Source organism: Grampus griseus, assembly GCF_964374135.1.
Source record: "Grampus griseus genome assembly, chromosome: 19".
Classification (NCBI taxonomy): Eukaryota; Metazoa; Chordata; class Mammalia; order Artiodactyla; family Delphinidae; genus Grampus; species Grampus griseus.
Genome location: NC_139013.1, coordinates 15,698,942 through 15,717,150, shown reverse-complemented (window position 1 = coordinate 15,717,150; position 18,209 = coordinate 15,698,942). Strand labels below are relative to the sequence as shown.

Sequence of the window (18,209 nt, the reverse complement as noted above, 5' to 3'; positions counted from 1 at the left end):
ATGGATTTGTGGAACTGGGATGAAGCATCAGCACAGGAAGTGCCCCTGGGGAGCAGGCTGTCAGGTCTGGGTAGGCTGCTGGGGCTGAGACAATGTGTGTGGGGAGGGTGCTCAGGTGGGCGCCTCCACTGACCCTGACGGGGCTCTAACCTTCTTGCCTGCAGAAGGAGCTGAACTCGACTTCTATTTCCCTGAACTGGCACTCCAAGGGGACAGGCTGACAGCGGAGACAGGTTGGAAAAGTGTCTGTGGGCTGGGACCCCTGAGCGCTGGGGAAGGTGAGACGCTGGCTTCTAAGTCTAAGGGAGGAAGGGGGCGTGCCTGGACTCCTGGGGTTGAGCGGGGAGAGGGGTGTGGGCTTGAACTCCAGAGGTTGAAGGAGGAGGGGCCCAGACAGCCTCCTGAGTCCCAGGTCTGAGTGAGTAGGGGCCGGGGGTAATAACTCTCAGTCCCTGACAAATAAAGACCACTGGGTTGAGTGGCTGAGGGGAGTCTCTAGTCATTGTGCACACCATCCCCTAAACTCTGCTACGTCCTATCCCTCTCAGGGCTCCCACAGCCGGACTGGGGCTCCGCATTACCGTACCCAGAAGCTCCATGGGGGGCGGGTGAGTGTGTGCGGAGAGGTGGGGGGAGGAGGGGACTGGGGTCCTCCATTGTGACTAGAGGTTTAGACTCCCCGATCTTTGAGGGGGAACGGGGATATGACGGGGGACGCCTGTGCCCTTAAGGTGGCATGACCGAGATCCTGGAGCGTGGGGCCCCAGGCGCCAGGGCTGCGAGCTTCGACCCCTAGAACCCCCGAGGGGGCCAGGGATCGGGACACCTGGGCTCCTCTCACTTGGGGTCCGTTCGTCCTCACAGAACCCGCCCCTCAGGCTCTTCCGTGGTCGGGAGACTGGACAGACTTGCCGTGCACCGGCTCGGTCCCTTGGAGCCGCGTCTCCCAGGCCCTGGGTCCCGCCCTCTGGGCTGGCTCTGAGGGGGCAGCCGCCCAGAACTGCGCCACCTCCGCGGAAAGTGCCAACTCGTGGTCGGGCGTCCAGGTCGCCGCCAGCTCCACCAGCTGGGACTATTCTGTTGGCCCGGACGGCGCCACCTATTGGGGCAAGAGCCTCGGCGGGGAGCCGCCCGCCGACTCTACCATTTCGTGGGGCGGGCCTGCGGGATCGGACTATACCATCTCCTGGGACTCGGGGCTGCATACGGACTGCACCACCTCTTCGAAGGAGTACCAGACTTCAGATCTCACCACTTCTTCCGAACCGAGCCAGCAGTCGGACCGCGCAACCTTGGCTTGTTACCCCAAAGCTAACCACCGAGGTGAGGTCCGAGACACTTTGTCCCAAGGGAGCGAAGCCGGAGTCTAGTGAGGCGGGGCCTAGGCGCCAAGGGGGCGGGACCGGGAAACTGGTGGGGCTCGAGAGAGGAGGGGGCGGTGGCCCTCCTGTTGGGTCCCCAGGGAGGAGAGGACTAAGACACGGGTAGTCTTCCCGAGAGCAAGGGAGGAGGACCTAGGCTCCTGCATTAGGCAAGAGGAAAGAGATGAGGATGTGGATCCCTGGGTCTCCAAGATGGGGCAGCCAAACTCCTAAATCTCCAAGATGGGGGCCCCGATGCCTGGGTCCCCAAGGCCAACTCTTAGGTCCCTTAGACGGAGGAATCCGGACTCGGTCCCCGAGGAGGAGGGGATCCGGATTCCTGGGTCATCGAAGCGACATGATCTGGGGCCAGGAAACCTGAGTATTCACTTGCCTCCACCCCGCAGGTCCCATTCAGCTGTGGCAGTTCCTCCTGGAGCTACTCCACGACGGGGCGCGTAGCAGCTGCATCCGCTGGACGGGCAATAGCCGCGAGTTCCAACTCTGCGACCCCAAAGAGGTGGGGCAGCCTCCCAGACCCGCTTAGTCCCGCCTGGGTCTCCCTGTGTTCAGTTTAGCCCCACCAGCAGCACTTCGCCTAGTGCTAGGCCCCGCCCTCAGCCTCGCCCTCAACTCCGCCCCGCTCCGCCGGGCCTAACCTCCACGCTGACAGACCAGAACCCCAACCCCGCCCCACCCATCTATTGTCAAGCCCCTCCCACTCCTCACCTCTCCCGCCCCCTCAGACTAAGCCCGGCCTCCGCCCTAGGTGGCGCGGCTGTGGGGCGAGCGCAAGAGGAAGCCCGGCATGAATTACGAGAAGCTGAGCCGAGGTCTGCGCTACTACTACCGCCGCGACATCGTGCGCAAGAGCGGGGGGCGCAAGTACACGTACCGCTTCGGGGGCCGCGTGCCTGGCCTAGTCTATCCCGACTGCGTGGAGAGCGGACAGGGAGCAACGACTCAATAAAAATACACGGTCAAGCATCGTTGTGCGTGCTGTTTGCATCCTTCCCACGGATACTAACTACGTCTGCTAGGGAGCCTGTGTGCACCAGCACACCCACATCGCCTCCACAGCCCCGTGTGATCCCGAAACACACAGGGGGACCTACCGTGTGCTCACTGTGTCGTGGGACACGCAGAGGAATCAGACAGTCCCCACTGGGCCTGCCTACCGTGTGCCTGCCCTGTACTGGGACTTGCACAAGAATCAGACCCAATCACTAACTTTCGAGTTTATTTACTGTCCCCACCTTGAAGAGAGGACTCAGACTCCAAAAAGGGCTTACTGTGTGACCTCCCAGTGCTAGGAACCATCAAGGAATTAGACCTAGAGCTTATGCCCCAAAACCATCTACTCTGTTTCCCCACTCCAAGCTGGGGGCCATAGAACTCAGACCCCAAGGAGAGCGTACCCTGTTCTAGGAACTACTGAGCCTCTGAAGAGAGCCTACTGAGTGGTCCCCTTATGGGCCATGCTGGGAACTCAGCAGTGACCAAGACGACCCTGGACCTTGCCCATAGGAAGCTCACAGTCCAGTGGGGAGACAGACCCATCACCAGCCAGGGACAGCCCAGAGTGGTCAGGGCTGGGATGGGGAAACTCTAGGGGGTAGAGGGGGACCAAAAAGAGGGATCTGCCCTAGCCTGAGGTGGGGGCAGGGGGGTGGTCAGGGGAAATTTCCTGGAGAAGAGAATAGCTGATTTGAAAAGTCAGGTAGGCAAAGAATGTCCCAGTCAGAGAAATAGAGTAATCGAAGGCCTGGAGGTAGATCTCACAGCACTGTTCAATGAACTAAAATATCAGCATGGCTGGAGAGGGGACCACGGCTCAGTCCACAAAGCTCCAGTTGGAACTGCCTATGTGGGCCATGGTAAGGGGCCTGGACTTTGTCCTGAGGGCACAGGGGAGCCAGGGAGGGGGTTAAGCAGGGAAGGGCTTTGGGCTTCGGGAAGATCTCATTGAAGGGGGTGGGTGCAGGCATGTAAACAGGCAGTTCCACAAATAATTACAACGCTGATGAACACAGAATGCATAAGTGGCCCCCAACCCAGTTAGGCCTGGACGCTGCACCCAGCACAGTATGTGAGAAGCTTTGGAGGCCAGGCTGAGGGGAGGGGCAAAAGCAGGTCTCTTTCCCAGCTTCCTCTTCCAGTGCCCGGAAGCCCCCTTTATTCACACAAGAAATTCACGCATTCCACAAATATTTATAGAGTACCTATACTATGTGCCAGAAACTGTTTTAAGTGCTAGAGAAACAATGGTGAATGAGACAAAACTTGCTCCTTTATGATGCTTCTATTATATATTGAGGGAGACAAAAAAAGATAAACAATAAAAGGAAGGATACAGTATGTCAGAAGATAAGTGCTTTGGGGAAATAAAGTAGGGAAGAAACTGACAAGACAGCAATTTTAAATATTTGGACTGAGAAGGACTCATTGATAGGGTGACATTTTAACAAAGACCTGCAGGACATGATGGAGGGAGCCAACTGCAAGAAGAGCATTCCAGGCCAAAGGGACAGCAAGTGCAAAGGCCCTTACGGGGAAGCCAGCCTGCACGTTTAAGGAACTGCTAAGGAGGCCAGTGTGCCTGGAACCGCAGCAGTTAAGAGAAGGAGATAAGAGTATAAAAGGGGGCCAAACCGTGTAGGTCATTTGCAAGGATTTTGTCAGGGTAAGCATTCAATAAATAATTCTTGCACGAATAAGAGCATTTCCGCTAGGATATTTTTCCCATGCCCACTCTCCAACCAGCCCCAAGACCCAGACTGCTTTCTCCTGGTAAAGACAGAGAGGTGACCATGCTGCGCCCACAGCTCGCATAGCCATAGCTCCGTGCGGTTCCAAGTGACACGCAAGCTTGCGATTGGGTCGGGATTGAGGATGAACAGGCATTCAGCCCAATAGGAAGGTTGGACTTCGCTCGCATGGGCGTGGCCTGAACCGCTCCAGGGACGGCGCTCTAGCCGTGCGGAAGGCTGCCCAGTGCGCTGCCTCGTCCCGCTTCCGGCCGGTCTTCGTTCCGCTTCCGGTCCGACGCTGGCGTCATTGCTAAGGGTCACATTGAGCTTCGAGGGGCTTCAGGAGCATCTTTAGGTGAGTGTGGGGGCTTCGGGGGCCCTGGAACCCCAGCCTGGGGGACTGTGGAGCCCGACCCTTGCTTCCCGGAGAACGAGATAAGGTTTCCGGCCGGCGGCGGCCGACCTCCAGGAGCCCTGGGGTCCTGTTCAGTTAGTAATCGTAGCTGACGATTATTTAGTTCTTCGATGCCAGGAACATTCCAAGCGATTTATATTGCTTCATGTAATCCTCCCTCCAGCCCTATGAGATAGGGCCTGCGATTATCCCTTTTTGACTGGCAGGCAACTGAGGATCAGATATTATGCAGTTTAGCCAGCGACCAGGACTGCAGTGCTCTTAGTCACCAGGCCGCAGGCGTCCCTCCCCTCACGACCCCCGACCCCCCAGGCTTGCCTAGGCCGCAGCCTGGCTTCCTGGTGTCTGGCCCCTCCTCTGCCTTGGACGTTGGAGGGGCTGCAGCGTCATCCGCAGTCCACCCTCCCTCCCGAAAGCGGGTGGAGATCGCTTCCAAAACAACTCTTCCGACCGCGTCTGTGTCCCAGCGGCTGGTGTTCACATCACCCCGCTCCCGGAAAGACTCTCCTCCGGTGCCCCAGATCCTTACCGCTACCCTGGGTCGCTTGAATTTATTACTGGTCTGCTTACTTCTGTGTAATCCCACGACTCCTCGAATAATCTGATAGAGGCAGTTTCTCTCGGATTCTCTGATGAAAACAGTGTGTCACCACATAGGAGAGATTACAGCACAGGTTTTTAACCCTGGGTCCACAGAATCTGTAGAATTCAAGGGGTGCTAGTACTTGAATGGGGGGAAATTTACATCTGTATTTCTGCTAGTTTCTAATTAAAATGTAGCATTTCCTTCAGTTAAGAATGGAGGCAATAGCCCTAGTAGTATTGGCATCATCTGTGACTTTGTCAGCAATCAAATCATAGGTCATCTTACAGATCATTATGGTTGCAGATTTCACAACATATCATTTTCAGGCATGATTATTTTGAAATTGTGAAAGTTAATAAATCCTCAGCTACAAGTAACTGGTTTTCTTTGTGATCCTATGCAATTTTTAAATGCATTCTTAAGTTTTTATTTATTTATTTTCTTTTTGGCTGCGTCGGGTCTTAGTTGCGGCACACGGGATCTTCGTTGAGGTGCGCAGGCTTCTATCTAGTTGTGGCGTGCTGGCTTAGTTGCCCCCGGGGCAGGTGGGATCTTAGTTCCCCGACCAGGGATCGAACCCCCGTCCCCTGCATTGGAAGACGGATTCTTAACCACTGGACCACCAGGGAAGTCCCCTTTAAATGCATTTAAACATATTCTGAGAAAGGACTCATTAGACCCCTGAGGAGTTCATGGCGTCAGTAGACCTTAAGAACCTCTGCAGTGTAGGTTAAGTTAGTGATAGAGTGCAGCTCCACCACATGTGTGCTGAATGACCTTGGGAAGTCGCTTCAACACCCTGTCTCTTGTCTGTGAAGCAGTGATAGTAATACTTTCTGCCTTGTAGAGTGACTGTAGGAATAAAGCTTCCTTGCTTATAGTAAGCACTCAGTGAATGTCAGCTGGTGTTATGTTGGGACAAATAAAGCCTGATTTTACCAAGGAGTTGACTCCCCCAGACACCCTGCTGTGACTTCCACCCTTAATGTGTTCTTGCCCTGCCTTCGCCTCTGTGTGTACTGAGCGGGAGGGGCGTTGGCTTGTGGCTCACCGGGCCTGGGTGGACTGACAGCCCCTTGCCAGCCCCAGAACCCCTGCCAGCACCCATTCTCTGCCTCCAGGAGTCAGCACTATGGCAGAGGACATCAAGACCAAAATCAAGAACTACCAGACTGCTCCTTTTGACAGCCGCTTCCCCAACCAGAACCAGACGAGGAACTGCTGGCAGAACTACCTGGGTGAGCAGGACATGGGGGGGCAGGGGGCGCGGGGTGCAGTGTTGACCTTCCCCTGGTCGCACACCTCAAGTCGCTTGCCTCTTGGCTCCTCGCAGGGGACCTATGCATCCCAGGCCTCTTCTCTTTTATTCTAATCATCTGACCTCGCAGGGTCTGTGCCCCTCATCACCACCTGTGCTTAAGATCTGGCCCAGGGTCACAAACTTTGGTTCCCACAGTGATTTTTTTTTTCCCCCAAGATGTGTGTGTGTGTGTGTATTTATGGAATGTGACATACGTACAGGAAGTACATAAAACATAATGTACAGCTAAATGAATAATTCTAAAGTGCATCCCCCGTGTAACTATAATCTGGATACAAAACTAGATACTGCCAGCCCTCTGGGCTCCCATGCCTACTGCACGCCCTGTCTTGAAAACAACACTCTACTCTCCCCAGAAGAGATGTAACCCCGCAGACTTAGGGCAGTCACACTTTGGTTTTATCACCGCTGTGAGGTTTGCCTTTTTGTGATCTTTATAAATACTGTACGTGTTGTCTTATGTTTGGATGTCTTCATTCAACAGTTTTGAAGATTCATCCATGCTGTGGCATGTGTTTTGCTCATTTTTATTGCTGTACAGTTTTCCACATTTTATTCATGGACACTTGCTTGGTTTCCAGTTTGGGGCCCTTATGAATGGTGCTGCTATAAACATGCTTATAAATGTAATTTGATGTCCATGTGAATGCTTTTCTCTCTAGGGAGTGTGCCCAGGAGTGTAATACTTGGAGTAATTTTTGAATTAATTTCCTACTATTAAAAACCAGATTATCCCCCTCTTGTCTTCCTCTCCAGGATGCCAGCATCTTAGCATCGAGACCACTGTCCCCTTCCCCTGCCCTGGTTCTGGACTTCCATAATCCCCACACACACCTCTCAGGTTGCCTTATCTTTCCTGACCCCAGAATTTTCAAGTAGAACTGTCATTCTTTAGGGGTTGCAAAATCAGCTTAGCGAGGTGTGTCTAGCCCTTATGAGTACTACACTTGTAAGGGTATGCTTTCTTTGTGAAACTTGGGAGTAGGGGGGATTTGTGTAACTGGTTGTGAAGTAAAAATGATTTCTGTGAATTTTGATCAAAAATGTGTTCCAGCCCTTGGTCTGGGCTGACCCTGATCCCCATTCTTCACAGACTTCCACCGCTGTGAGAAGGCAATGACTGCTAAAGGGGGTGACGTCTCCGTGTGTGAATGGTACCGGCGTGTGTACAAGTCCCTCTGCCCCATATCCTGGGTATGTGCCTCCTCCTGGGGCCCTTGGGGTGCTGGGGTGGGGGTGGGGTCCTAGCAGAGGGGCGTGTGATGACTTCATGGGAGCTCATCTGTGAGAGGCAAAGGGAGGACAAGGCATCACACTGGGCATGGATGTGGCCTTTTCTTCTTCCGAGAATCACCTCCCTTTCCTCCTTTCGCCGGTTCTCTCAACCAGCCAGGCTCTCAGCCAAGGCAACCAGATCTGTCTCACCCAGACACTCTGCAAGTAAATGCCCTGTCCCTGTGGAGCTCACCATCTTTTGGAATCCTGTCCTTTTTTCATATGAGCATTTCCAAATATACATAAAAGTAGAATAATTCAGTGACGCCCCAAATATACCCATCACCCAAACTGAATAGTTTCAAGATTTCTCCACATTTCCTCCATGTCCTTTTCTTTTTCCTCTTTCCTTTGCTGAAGTATTTTGAAGCAAATCCCAGACATGTCATTTCACCCCTACCTACTTCCGCATGCATTTCTAAAAAACAGGGATGCAATAAGGCAGTCCTTTTAGGCCTGATCTGACCAGACCCGTTGTTACTATTTAATTTTCTGCCATACCCTCTTTTTTTAAATAAAATATTACTTTATTGCATCAAGTCAAAGACCCCATTGACTACAAGAAACACTGAGAGATGTTTAAATCTTTTTTTTTAATGCCAGAAATGGATGTAACAAGCATGCTATTTTCAGAGATGTTAAAATGAAAAAAATCATGTCTTAAAATCAAAATATGATATTATTACAAAACTAATATGCTCATTTAAAAAAATAAAACAGTACAGTACAGCACAGAGCAGTACAGTAAAATGAAAAGCAGACGTCACCTTTCGCTCCCCAGTCCCCCTCCCCTGAGGTAACTACTGTTAACCGATTCATCTTTCTCTATATACATTTATCATATATAAGCCTGTGGAACTTTCTGTGTATGCATGGGTCATACTATATAGTCTGTTCTGTGACTTGCTTTGACTTATCAGTGTGTCTTGAGCCTTTTTTATGACAGTGCGTATAGATCTACCTCATTCATTTTTGTTGTTTTCTTTTCTTTTTTAAAATTTTTTGGCTGTGCTGCACAGCATGTGAGATCTTAGTTCCCCAACCAGGGATCAAACCTGTGCTCCCTGCAGTGGAAGCGCGGAGTCTCAACCACTGGACCGCCAGGGAAGTCCTTACCTTACAAATGCTTTATTTAACTGGTCCCCTTTGATGGAGATTGTGTTCTAGTTTGGATGTACATCTTTGGGGCTTGTTTCTTGAGAACAGATTGCCTTAATGCACTCTTCCTCAGCTTGCTTGGTTTGCCTCCCACCTCTGTGGCCACACTCTCAAGTGTCTGAGTACCCTCTCCCCTCCCAGGATTTCTCCTTGTCCCTGAGTGATCTTGGGTGCCATGACATCATGATCCCATAATATCCGCCCTCCAGCCTCAGGGCGTGCATTAGGTGAGTGCTGGACAGGGTGCTAGGAAACATGCTTCCAGTCCCGGTGCTGCCCCACACCCCAGCCTTTGGGACCTGGGCCTGCCCTTACCTGGGGAGCGTTAGATTCTGTGGTTCCTCCCCTCGGGTGCCTGCTGTCACTGCCTTCTGAGGGCTGGATGTGAACACACCCTTTATACCCAGCAGCCCTGGCTTCTTTATTCCAGAAATTTGGTGAAGTAAAAATAAGTGTTTTGTTATTGCTATCGTTCGTTTTTGTTTTTTTATAAGCAATATAACAACTTCACAGAAACTTAAGAAATAGAGGAAGGGGCAAAAAATTGTTTCTCATTCTCCTGACCTGGCTGATAAGACTGTAACATCTTCCAGGTGTTTCCTGTGTATTTTTAAAAATTAGTCTCTAATCCCAGTATGTGTATTTGGGGAGGAGTGGGGCTGGGAGTCCAGCACTTATCCTATATGAGCATTTAAAACATTTTTTCCAATCATCTTTTCTTTTTCTTTCTTTTTTTTTTTTCCCACATCGCGAGGCTTTCAGGATCTCAGTTCCCTGACCAGGGATTGAACCCGGGCCACAGCAGTGAAAGCTCTGAATCCTAACCCCTAGGCCACCAAGGAACTCCCTTTTATTTTCCCATTTTAAAAAATCTTTAGTTTCTTCATAAAAAATACAGTAAATCTTCAAAGTGAAACTTTTATAATGTAAAAAGTGAAAAACTCCTAAGTCACCCCCTTCTGAGTCCAACGTTAACTTCCCTTAGAAATTTGGTATAAATCTTCCACTTCCTTTTCTGTGTGCTAATGTGTGAGTAGGTGTTGGTGTATGTTTATATACTTTTTTCTTTTTAATTTATTTTATTTTATTTATTTATCTTTGGCTGCATTGGGTCTTCGTTGCTGCACGTGGGCTTTCTCTAGTTGCAGCGAGCAGGGGCTGCTCTTCGTTGTGATGCACGGGCTTCTCATTGCGGTGGTTTCCCTTGTTGCGGAGCATGAGCTCTAGGCACACAGACTCAGTAGTTGCGGCTCACGGGCTCTAGAGCACAGGCTCAGTAGTTGTGGCGCATGGGCTTAGTTGCTCCGCGGCATGTGGGATCTTCCCGGACCAGGGATCAAACCCATGTCCCCTGCATTGGCAGGCGGATTCTTAACCACTGCGCCACCAGGGAAGTCCCTATGTACTTTTTAAATATAGATATGGATCATACTGTAGATACTGTTTATCCTTGGCTTTTTTACTTGCCTTGTTTACCTATTTTCATGTCAGTACAAACTGCTCAATTATTGGGTAGCCATTGTCTTTAATAGTTAAAAAATAGTCCCTTCCCCTTTAGCTGGACTCAGTCTTTTTTCACTATTTTAAATGATACTGCAGTGTACAATTCCACTGCAGGAAATGTTTTGCCTTCTATTTGAATGGTTTCCTTGGTTTCCTTTCCATGAAGTGGGATTATTGGACAAAGACAAATTTGCCAGAGGATCAGACCAGCCTGATCCTTTAACTTAAAAGGGATGGGGAGTGGAAGATAGTACTAAGTGTTGATGGTTCTATAGATTGGTCCAATCACTTTTTTAAAAATTTATTTATTATTTATTTTTGGTTGCATTGGGTCTTTGTTGCTGTGCACGGGCTTTCTCTAGTTGCGGCAAGCAGGGGCTACTCTTCGTTGCAGCACGTGGGCTTCTCATTGTGGTGGCTTCTCTTATTGTGGAGCACGGGCTCTAGGTGCACGGGCTTCAGTAGTTGTGGCATGTGGGCTCAGTAGTTGTGGCTGGCGCACTCCAGAGCGCAGGCTCAGTAGTTGTGGCGCGCGGGCTTTGCTGCTCGCGCGGCATGTGGGATCTTCCTGGACCAGGGCTCGAACCTGTATCCCCTGCATTGGCAGGCGGGTTCTTAACCACTGCGCCACCAGGGAAGCCCAGGTCCAATCACTGTTAAGGTCAATCCTGAGACAGGATCTTTCAAAATGAAAAAAATCATACTCTAGATGTGGCAGTTGCACATCTACACATCCTATAAAAATGTTTGTGTACAAGGACAACCATTGCAGAGTTGTTTGTAATGGGGAACGTTCAGAAACAAGTTATAAATGATGGTATATTCATCTTGATCTATGTGACAGAATACAGAAAGAGCTCTAAGACTCATGGAAAAAGCAAGTTGCAGGACAATCTGTATAGTATGGGGGGAAAAAGTCTGTATAGTATGGCCCAATTTAAGTAAAGAGTATTTGTGATGTGTGGTGTATGTGTGTAAATAAAGTAGGCACTTGCTATGGGCCGGCTACTTTGTAAGTGCTTTATGTCATATAAGGGCAAACATGCTTAAAAAAAAAAAAAAAGATAGGTACTATTATCAGTATCCGCATTTTACAAAATTGGAAACTGAGGCCCTGAAAGGTTGAGTAATTTGCATGAGGAAATTACAGCTAGGAAGCGATGGAGCAGGGATTCAGTTTGTCTTCCTTATCCATGCATTTATCCATTGCCTCTAATGTATAGCATGTAAATGTGCATGTGTGTGTATATATAAAAATAAATGTGCTCTGACTGCCTGTAAGAGGGTCCACAAGTTGCAGAGTGTTACTTCGGGAGAGTGTTAACAGTTCGATATGGGCCTGTCCATCGTTTTGTATATGTACGCATACATCTGTGAGCAATAGTAGGATCACACTCTGTAGCCGGTTTGGACCTTTTTGCACTTGACTGTGCATTTGATCGTTAGAGATGCATTCCTGCTGGAGCATAGATAGCCTCATTTTTATTCACAGCTGCCCAGTATTCCTTCTTTCTTCTGTTCTGACAGACATCATTGAGGGTTGACTCTGGGGTTCCTGAAGCAGGCCCTGGTCACACTTTTGAAGGTCTTTACACACATCTCCCCACAGACAGCTCTGCAGTGAGTCTGCCTGTTATTATTCCTCCACCACCACCCCACCCCTCACCCCACCCCTTGTTCTCTCAGTGGGTCAGTTCATGTCAGCTCATTCAGGACAGTGATTCTTGTCCTTCTGGGTCACTACTGGTTCCCCGGCTCCTGGAACAGTTGCCAGTACTGGCACATAGCAGGTCCTGGGGTTACTTGTTGACTGAACAGGTAGGCAAAGTGGGGAAGACAAAGAAGTTCACCCATCTGGTTTCCCTGTGGAGGAAGGGAGTAACACTGGCTGTCTTTCCACAGGTGTCAGCCTGGGACGACCGCCGGGCAGAAGGCACGTTTCCTGGGAAGATCTGAACTGGCTCCGCCCCACCTTCTCTGTCCTCCGTCCTTCTCCCCAGGGTGGTGAAGGGGGACCTGGGTACATAGTGATCCCCACCCTGGGGTCCTGAATCATGGCTTAACTAATAATAAATACTCGTTGGAAGAGTGTAAGGCTGTGTATATGTAAAAGAGCTGGATGATGGGGCCAGAAGCTGGGGCGGAATTAGTACCTTGACCAGTAAGAGAGACTGAATTCAGGGTGGTTTTTTGTTTTGTTTTTTTAAATTTTTCTTTTCATAAACTTTGACCACCTCTTCTTTACCAGACAGTAGAGTGAGTGATTATACAAAATAGCCTCATGTTCCTGTATGTGCTAAAATTTATCTGTATGTTCTCCTTTATTATCTGTATAATTTTTAAAAACTTATGTTTTGAACCACATGAAAATAGTATAATAAAAACTCCTATGTACTCATCACCTAGCTTCAACAATTATCAACAAGTGAACACCCCTCTCCCTCTAGGTTATTTTATTTTATTTTATTTTTACTTATTTATTTATTTGGCCACGCCACGTGGCTTGTGGGATCTTAGTTCCCCAACCAGGGATTGAACCCGAGCCCTTGGCAGTGAAAGTGCTGAGTCCTAACCACTGGACCACCAAGGAATTACCCCTCTAGGTAATTTTAAAGCAAATACTGGAGATCATATTTTATCCAGAAATAAGTAAGTATATGTATCTCTTCAAGATACAGGTTTACTTTTAAACATAATCATATAATTACATCTAAAAGTTAATACATTCTTAATATCATCTAATAAGCAGTCTTCTGTGCAATGTGTAATTTCTCCGTATTTTCTAGGCCTCCTCTTAATCATGTTGATCATGGTGACAATTGGAAGTCATTTAAGTAGGCCAAGTTAAGAAATGTTCTTTCTTGATGTCCCCAAAGGAATTGCCACACAATAACAGTACAAAATATCATCCACCGCAAACTTGTCAACAGGGAACTCCTGACACAGTGTGACCAGCTAGAGTACCATGTTGTGGCCAAATTGGTGTTTCCTCAAGACCACTCAGATGGTTGTGCAACAAACTTATCTGAAGTATGTTCAAAAGAGCAGAGAGATGATTTTTGTATTGAGGGAAAATGGGCCTAGGGAGGGCTCTTCTGAAATGGCCGCCCATGAGGAGGGGCGCTGTAAAAAGGAGCCTAGTGCATGCTTAGGAGCTTTGAGGGACTGTAGAAGCTTCTGGCATGTGTCAGGAATAGGAAAGAAACATGGTGAAAATTTCAAATGAAACAGGAAGTCCAGTGAAAAGATATAGGACTTCCTTTGACCCCTGTCACCCAGTCCTGCCCAGAGGCTGCCACCATTAGCAGTTACAGAGATAGCCTGTACATCTAGAAGCATTTATCTTGTCTATTTGATTTGATAAGGATTTGATATGGTTCTCCCATTTCCTCTTTGCTCTCCCACTGCTCGCTTGCTCATGCAGTTCCTCCCACACTGACCTCTTCATTGTGACAGGAACCCTGTGAGCCAATGAGAAGGTCAACGCACCAGTCTCGCTCCAGCCTCAAGGCCTGTGCAACTGGTGCTTGCTCTGTCTGCGAGGCTTAGCCACACAGCTCACTCCCTCCTTCGTTCAGCTCTTCCCCAAATACAACTTAGTGTGCCCTTCCCTGGCCACTTGACCTACCAATTCGACTCCACACACACACTTTGCAGCCCTCACCCCTTTGGTTTCTTAAGTATTTACACTAATATTCCTGTATTTTATTTATTCATCCTTGATAATTGTCCCCCCACCACTAGAATGTAATTTCTGTGAGGACAGGGATTTAAAAATATATATATATGTATGTGTATATATATATATATATATATATATATATATATATATTCCCTCTTTTATCATTTTATTATGAAAATTTTCAAGCATACAGAAAAAGTGGACAAATAGTACAATAATTGCCCTTATACCCGCCACCTAGTTTTAACAGTTGTTACTATTATGTCATATCTACTTTGTATATGTGTACATGTAATTTTTTCCCGAATCATTTAAAAGTGCTTTCCAAACATGCTGACAACTTCACTCATAAGTACTTAAGCATGTATCTTTCAAAAATGCCATGTTTCTTCACTACAGTTGTCACTCCTAAGAAAAGCTAACACGGATTGCCTAACATCTCATATTCATATTTCTCAAATCATACCCCAAAATCTTTTTTCTGTTGTTTTTTTTTAATTTAGTTTATTTTTTATTTATTTATTTTTGGCTGTGTTGGGTCTTCGTTGCTGCACGCAGGCTTTCTCTAGTTACGGTGAGCGGGGACTACTCTTCCTTGTGGTGCGCAGGCTTCTCATTGCAGTGGCTTCTCTTGTTGCGGAGCACGGGCTCTAGGCGCGTGGGCTTCAGTAGTTGTGGGTCGCGGGCCCTAGAGTGCAGGCTCAGTAGTTGTGGTGCAGGGGCTTAGTTGCTCTGTGACATGTGGAATCTTCCCAGGCCAGGGATCAAACCCTTGTCCCCTGCATTGGCAGGCGGATTCTTAACCACTGCGTCACCAGGGAAGTCCTGTTGTTTATTTTTTATACCAGGATCCAATCAAGGTTCACCTTCTGCATTTGATCTCTAGGTCTAGTAGTTTTTCAGTTCTAGAATAGCCCCACCCCCACCCCACCCACTCTTATAAGAGTGGAATTTTTTAAGAGGCCAGGCCAGCTGTCTTGTAAAATGTTCCCCATTCTGGATCTGTCCAATTGTTTCCTCATGGTGTCATTTATCTTCTTCCACCCTCTGTAGTTCTTATAAACTGGAAGTTGGCTCTAAAGGCTTCATTAGATGCAGATTAAGTATTTTTTGCAAGAATCCTTCCTGTGTGTATCTTCCTTATTGCTTCCCATCAGGAGGCACCTGATGCCAGGTTGCCCCAGAGGAGGGGCCACTAGCCGTGTCCTCTGGAAATATCTGGCAGATGACCTGTGGGATGATACTATGGGGAATGGTTCCACCACGACAACCTTGCACATCTCCACATGAGCCACATAAGCAGTACTTAGTTGTGGTCTGACCCGAACCACAACAGAACTCCTGGTGATTCCTCCTGAAACAAAAGGAGATAAGCAGTCCTGCAAAGAGCTGCCGTGAGGCATTTTTTCTCACCCGCCTCCTCTTGCAGAGACTGCTTCAACACCATTCCTCACCCAGCTCCCTTGTTTCAGTTGATTACAGGACTTGCCACCTCACTCCTCCTTAGGGTATAGCTGCAGGCTGTAAAACTACTCTGAAGCTACCCCACTGGATACCTTACCTGCCTTATCACAGATCTTCCAGCAACTCAATAAGCCATGTGTGATTATGACCCCTATTTTGTAAGTGAGGAAACTGGGGCTTCTATTCCCCTGCCAGTCCATGTGGCTGTGGGTTTCCCTTTAGTGTATCTGTATAGGAGAGGGTTCAGTGCAGAAAACAGAAACCTTTCAAAGCATATTAAGTAGAAAGGGATTTAATAGGAGAAATTTGGTACAATAAATCCACGTGATGATATGAATTTGGATATAGTATACCCTCATCATGTTCAACTCAGCATAACCCCACATAGAACATACCTCAACATAATAAAGGCCATATATGGCAAGCCCATAGTTAACGTCATACTGAATGATGAAAGGTTGAAAGCTTTTCCTCTAAGATCAGAAACAAGACAAGGGTGCTCACTCTCACCACTTCTATTAACATAGTACTGAAAGTCCCAGTCAAAGCAATTACGCAAGAAAAAGAAAGAAAAGTCATTCAAATCAGAAAGGAAGAAGTAAAATTGTCTCTGTTTGAACGTGATATGATCTTGTATGTAGAAAATCCTAAAGACTCCACCAAAAAAGTGTTAGAACTGATAAACAAATTCAGTAAAGTTGCTAACTTAAAATCACTTACATATACTATCCTTGTACACCCCCATTTTATATTTTTGATGTCACAACATCTCTATATTGTGTGTCCATTAACAAATTATTTTAGCTATTGTTAATTTTGATACTTTTGTCCTTTAATCTTCATATTAGAGTTAAGTGATTAACACACCACTATATTATAGTATTAGAGTATTTGAATTTGACTATATACTTACCTTTACCAGTGTGTTTTATATTTTCATCTTTTTATGTTACTAGTTAGCATCCTTTCATTTCAGCTTGTAGAACTCCTTTCAGCATTTCTTGTAAGGAAGTTCTAGTGATGACAAATTCCCTCACCTTTTGTTTGTTTGAAAAGTCTTTATCTCTCCTTCATTTCTAAAGGACAACTTTTCCAGGTAAGTATTCTTGGTTGGCAGTTTTCTCTTTCAGCACTTTGAATGTATTATCTTACTCTCCCCTGGCCTGTAAGGTTTCTGCTGAGAAATCCACTGATAGCCTTATGAGAGTTTCTTTGTAGGTAAGGATATTTTTTCTTGCTGCTTTTAACATCCTGCCTTTGTTTTTCATTTTAGACAGTTTTATTGTGTCTGGGAGACGTTTTGTGTGTGTGTGTGTGTGTGTGTGTGTGTGTATGTGAGAGTGTGTGTTTTAGTTGAAATTTTGGGGGAGGGACGTCCCTGGTGGCGCAGTGATTAAGAATCTGCCTGCCAATGCAGGGGACACAGGTTCGATCTCTGGTCCTGGAAAATCCCACATGCCACGGAGCAACTAAGCCTGTGCACCACAACTACTGAAGCCGCGTGCCTAGAGCCTGTGCTCTGCAACTAGAGAAGCCACCGCAATGAGAAGCCCGCGCACTGCAACGAAGAGTAGCCCCCACTCGCCGCAACTAGAGAAAGCTGAGCACAGCAACGAAGACCCAACGCAGCCAAAAAGATTAAAAAAATAAACTGTACTGGAATAAAGTATTTTTTAAAAATTGGGGGGAAGCTTATGAGATTAATGAATTTGAATGTCCAAATTGTTCTTCAGATTTGTGAAGTTCTCAGCCATTTTTTCTTTTAATAAGCTTTCTCCCCCTTTCTCTGTCCCTTCTCCTTCTGGGACTCCAATAATGCATAATTTATTTCTCTTAATGGTATCCGATAGTTCACACAGGCTTTCTTCACTCGTTTTCATTCATTTTTCTTCGTTCTGTCTGGAAATTTCAATTGAACTTTCTTCTACTTCACAGATTCTTTCTTTTACTTGATCAAAGCTATGTTGATGCTTTCTACTCCATTTTTCAGTTTATTCATTGTAGTCTTCAGCTCCAGAACTGTTTGGTTCTCTTTTATAATTTCTGTGTCTCTGTTAAACTTCTCATTTTCTGTATTGTTTTCTTGATTTCATTGAATTGTCTTTTCTTGTAGCTCAAGAAAAGCTTCCCTAAAACAATTATTTAAAATTCCACATCAGGAACACCACAGATCTCCATTTCACTGGGGTTGGTTACTGGAAAATTATTGTGTTCCTTTGATGGTGTCATGTTTCCTTGATTTTTCATGTTCCTTGAAGTCTTGCATTGCTTCCTTCGCTTTTGAAGAATTGGTCACCTCCTTCAGTCTTACTGACTGGCTTCAGATGAGCAATACCTTCCATCAGCCCTGGTAGGGATTCTGAGGCTTTCTCAGGACTTTTCTATGGATACCCCTGCTCCATCATTTCTTGTTCCCGCTTGAGGGGGAATTCTTAAGACTGTATGCCTTCCATCAACGCTGCAAAGCCAGACTGAAAGCTGACAACCTCCTGTTTGCTTTCCCTAGGACTGTGCTGAATGCCCAAGTTCATGTGCTTTCTCCTAATCCCCCAGAGATGGCTGACTTTCTGCATGCGCTCAGTAGCCATCTGCAGAGGCTCACTCTCACAGCCCTCAAGAGTGTGCACAGGGAGCTGGTCGTGAGGTGGGAATGTGTGTGGATGAGGCACGCAGAGCACTGGAGGTGCTGTGGGC

At 47.4% G+C, this 18,209-nt stretch overlaps 2 protein-coding genes across 3 annotated transcripts; both read left to right on the top strand.

Annotated features, from left to right (window-relative positions):
* On the top strand, window positions 1-2,331 carry ETV2 (ETS variant transcription factor 2; the record flags this gene model as incomplete). 2 transcript variants are annotated; one of them, XM_082677509.1, is made up of 6 exons in its annotated part: window positions 1-70; window positions 165-278; window positions 549-608; window positions 865-1,323; window positions 1,769-1,881; window positions 2,131-2,331. In XM_082677509.1, 6 exons carry the CDS (start codon window positions 1-3, stop codon window positions 2,329-2,331), a joined length of 1,017 nt encoding a protein of 338 aa, XP_082533635.1. The 2 variants fall into 2 exon arrangements, with proteins under 2 accessions (XP_082533635.1, XP_082533636.1); XM_082677510.1 differs by lacking the exons at window positions 549-608; window positions 865-1,323 and having other exon boundaries at window positions 165-242.
* Window positions 2,332-4,328: 1,997 nt separating this feature from the next.
* COX6B1 (cytochrome c oxidase subunit 6B1) lies at window positions 4,329-12,463 on the top strand. The gene is made up of 4 exons (XM_082677352.1): window positions 4,329-4,466; window positions 6,234-6,350; window positions 7,527-7,627; window positions 12,272-12,463. The coding sequence occupies exons 2-4, from the start codon at window positions 6,245-6,247 to the stop codon at window positions 12,323-12,325; spliced, it is 261 nt and encodes an 86-aa protein (XP_082533478.1). The 5' UTR covers window positions 4,329-4,466; window positions 6,234-6,244; the 3' UTR covers window positions 12,326-12,463.
* Window positions 12,464-18,209: the final 5,746 nt, after the last annotated feature.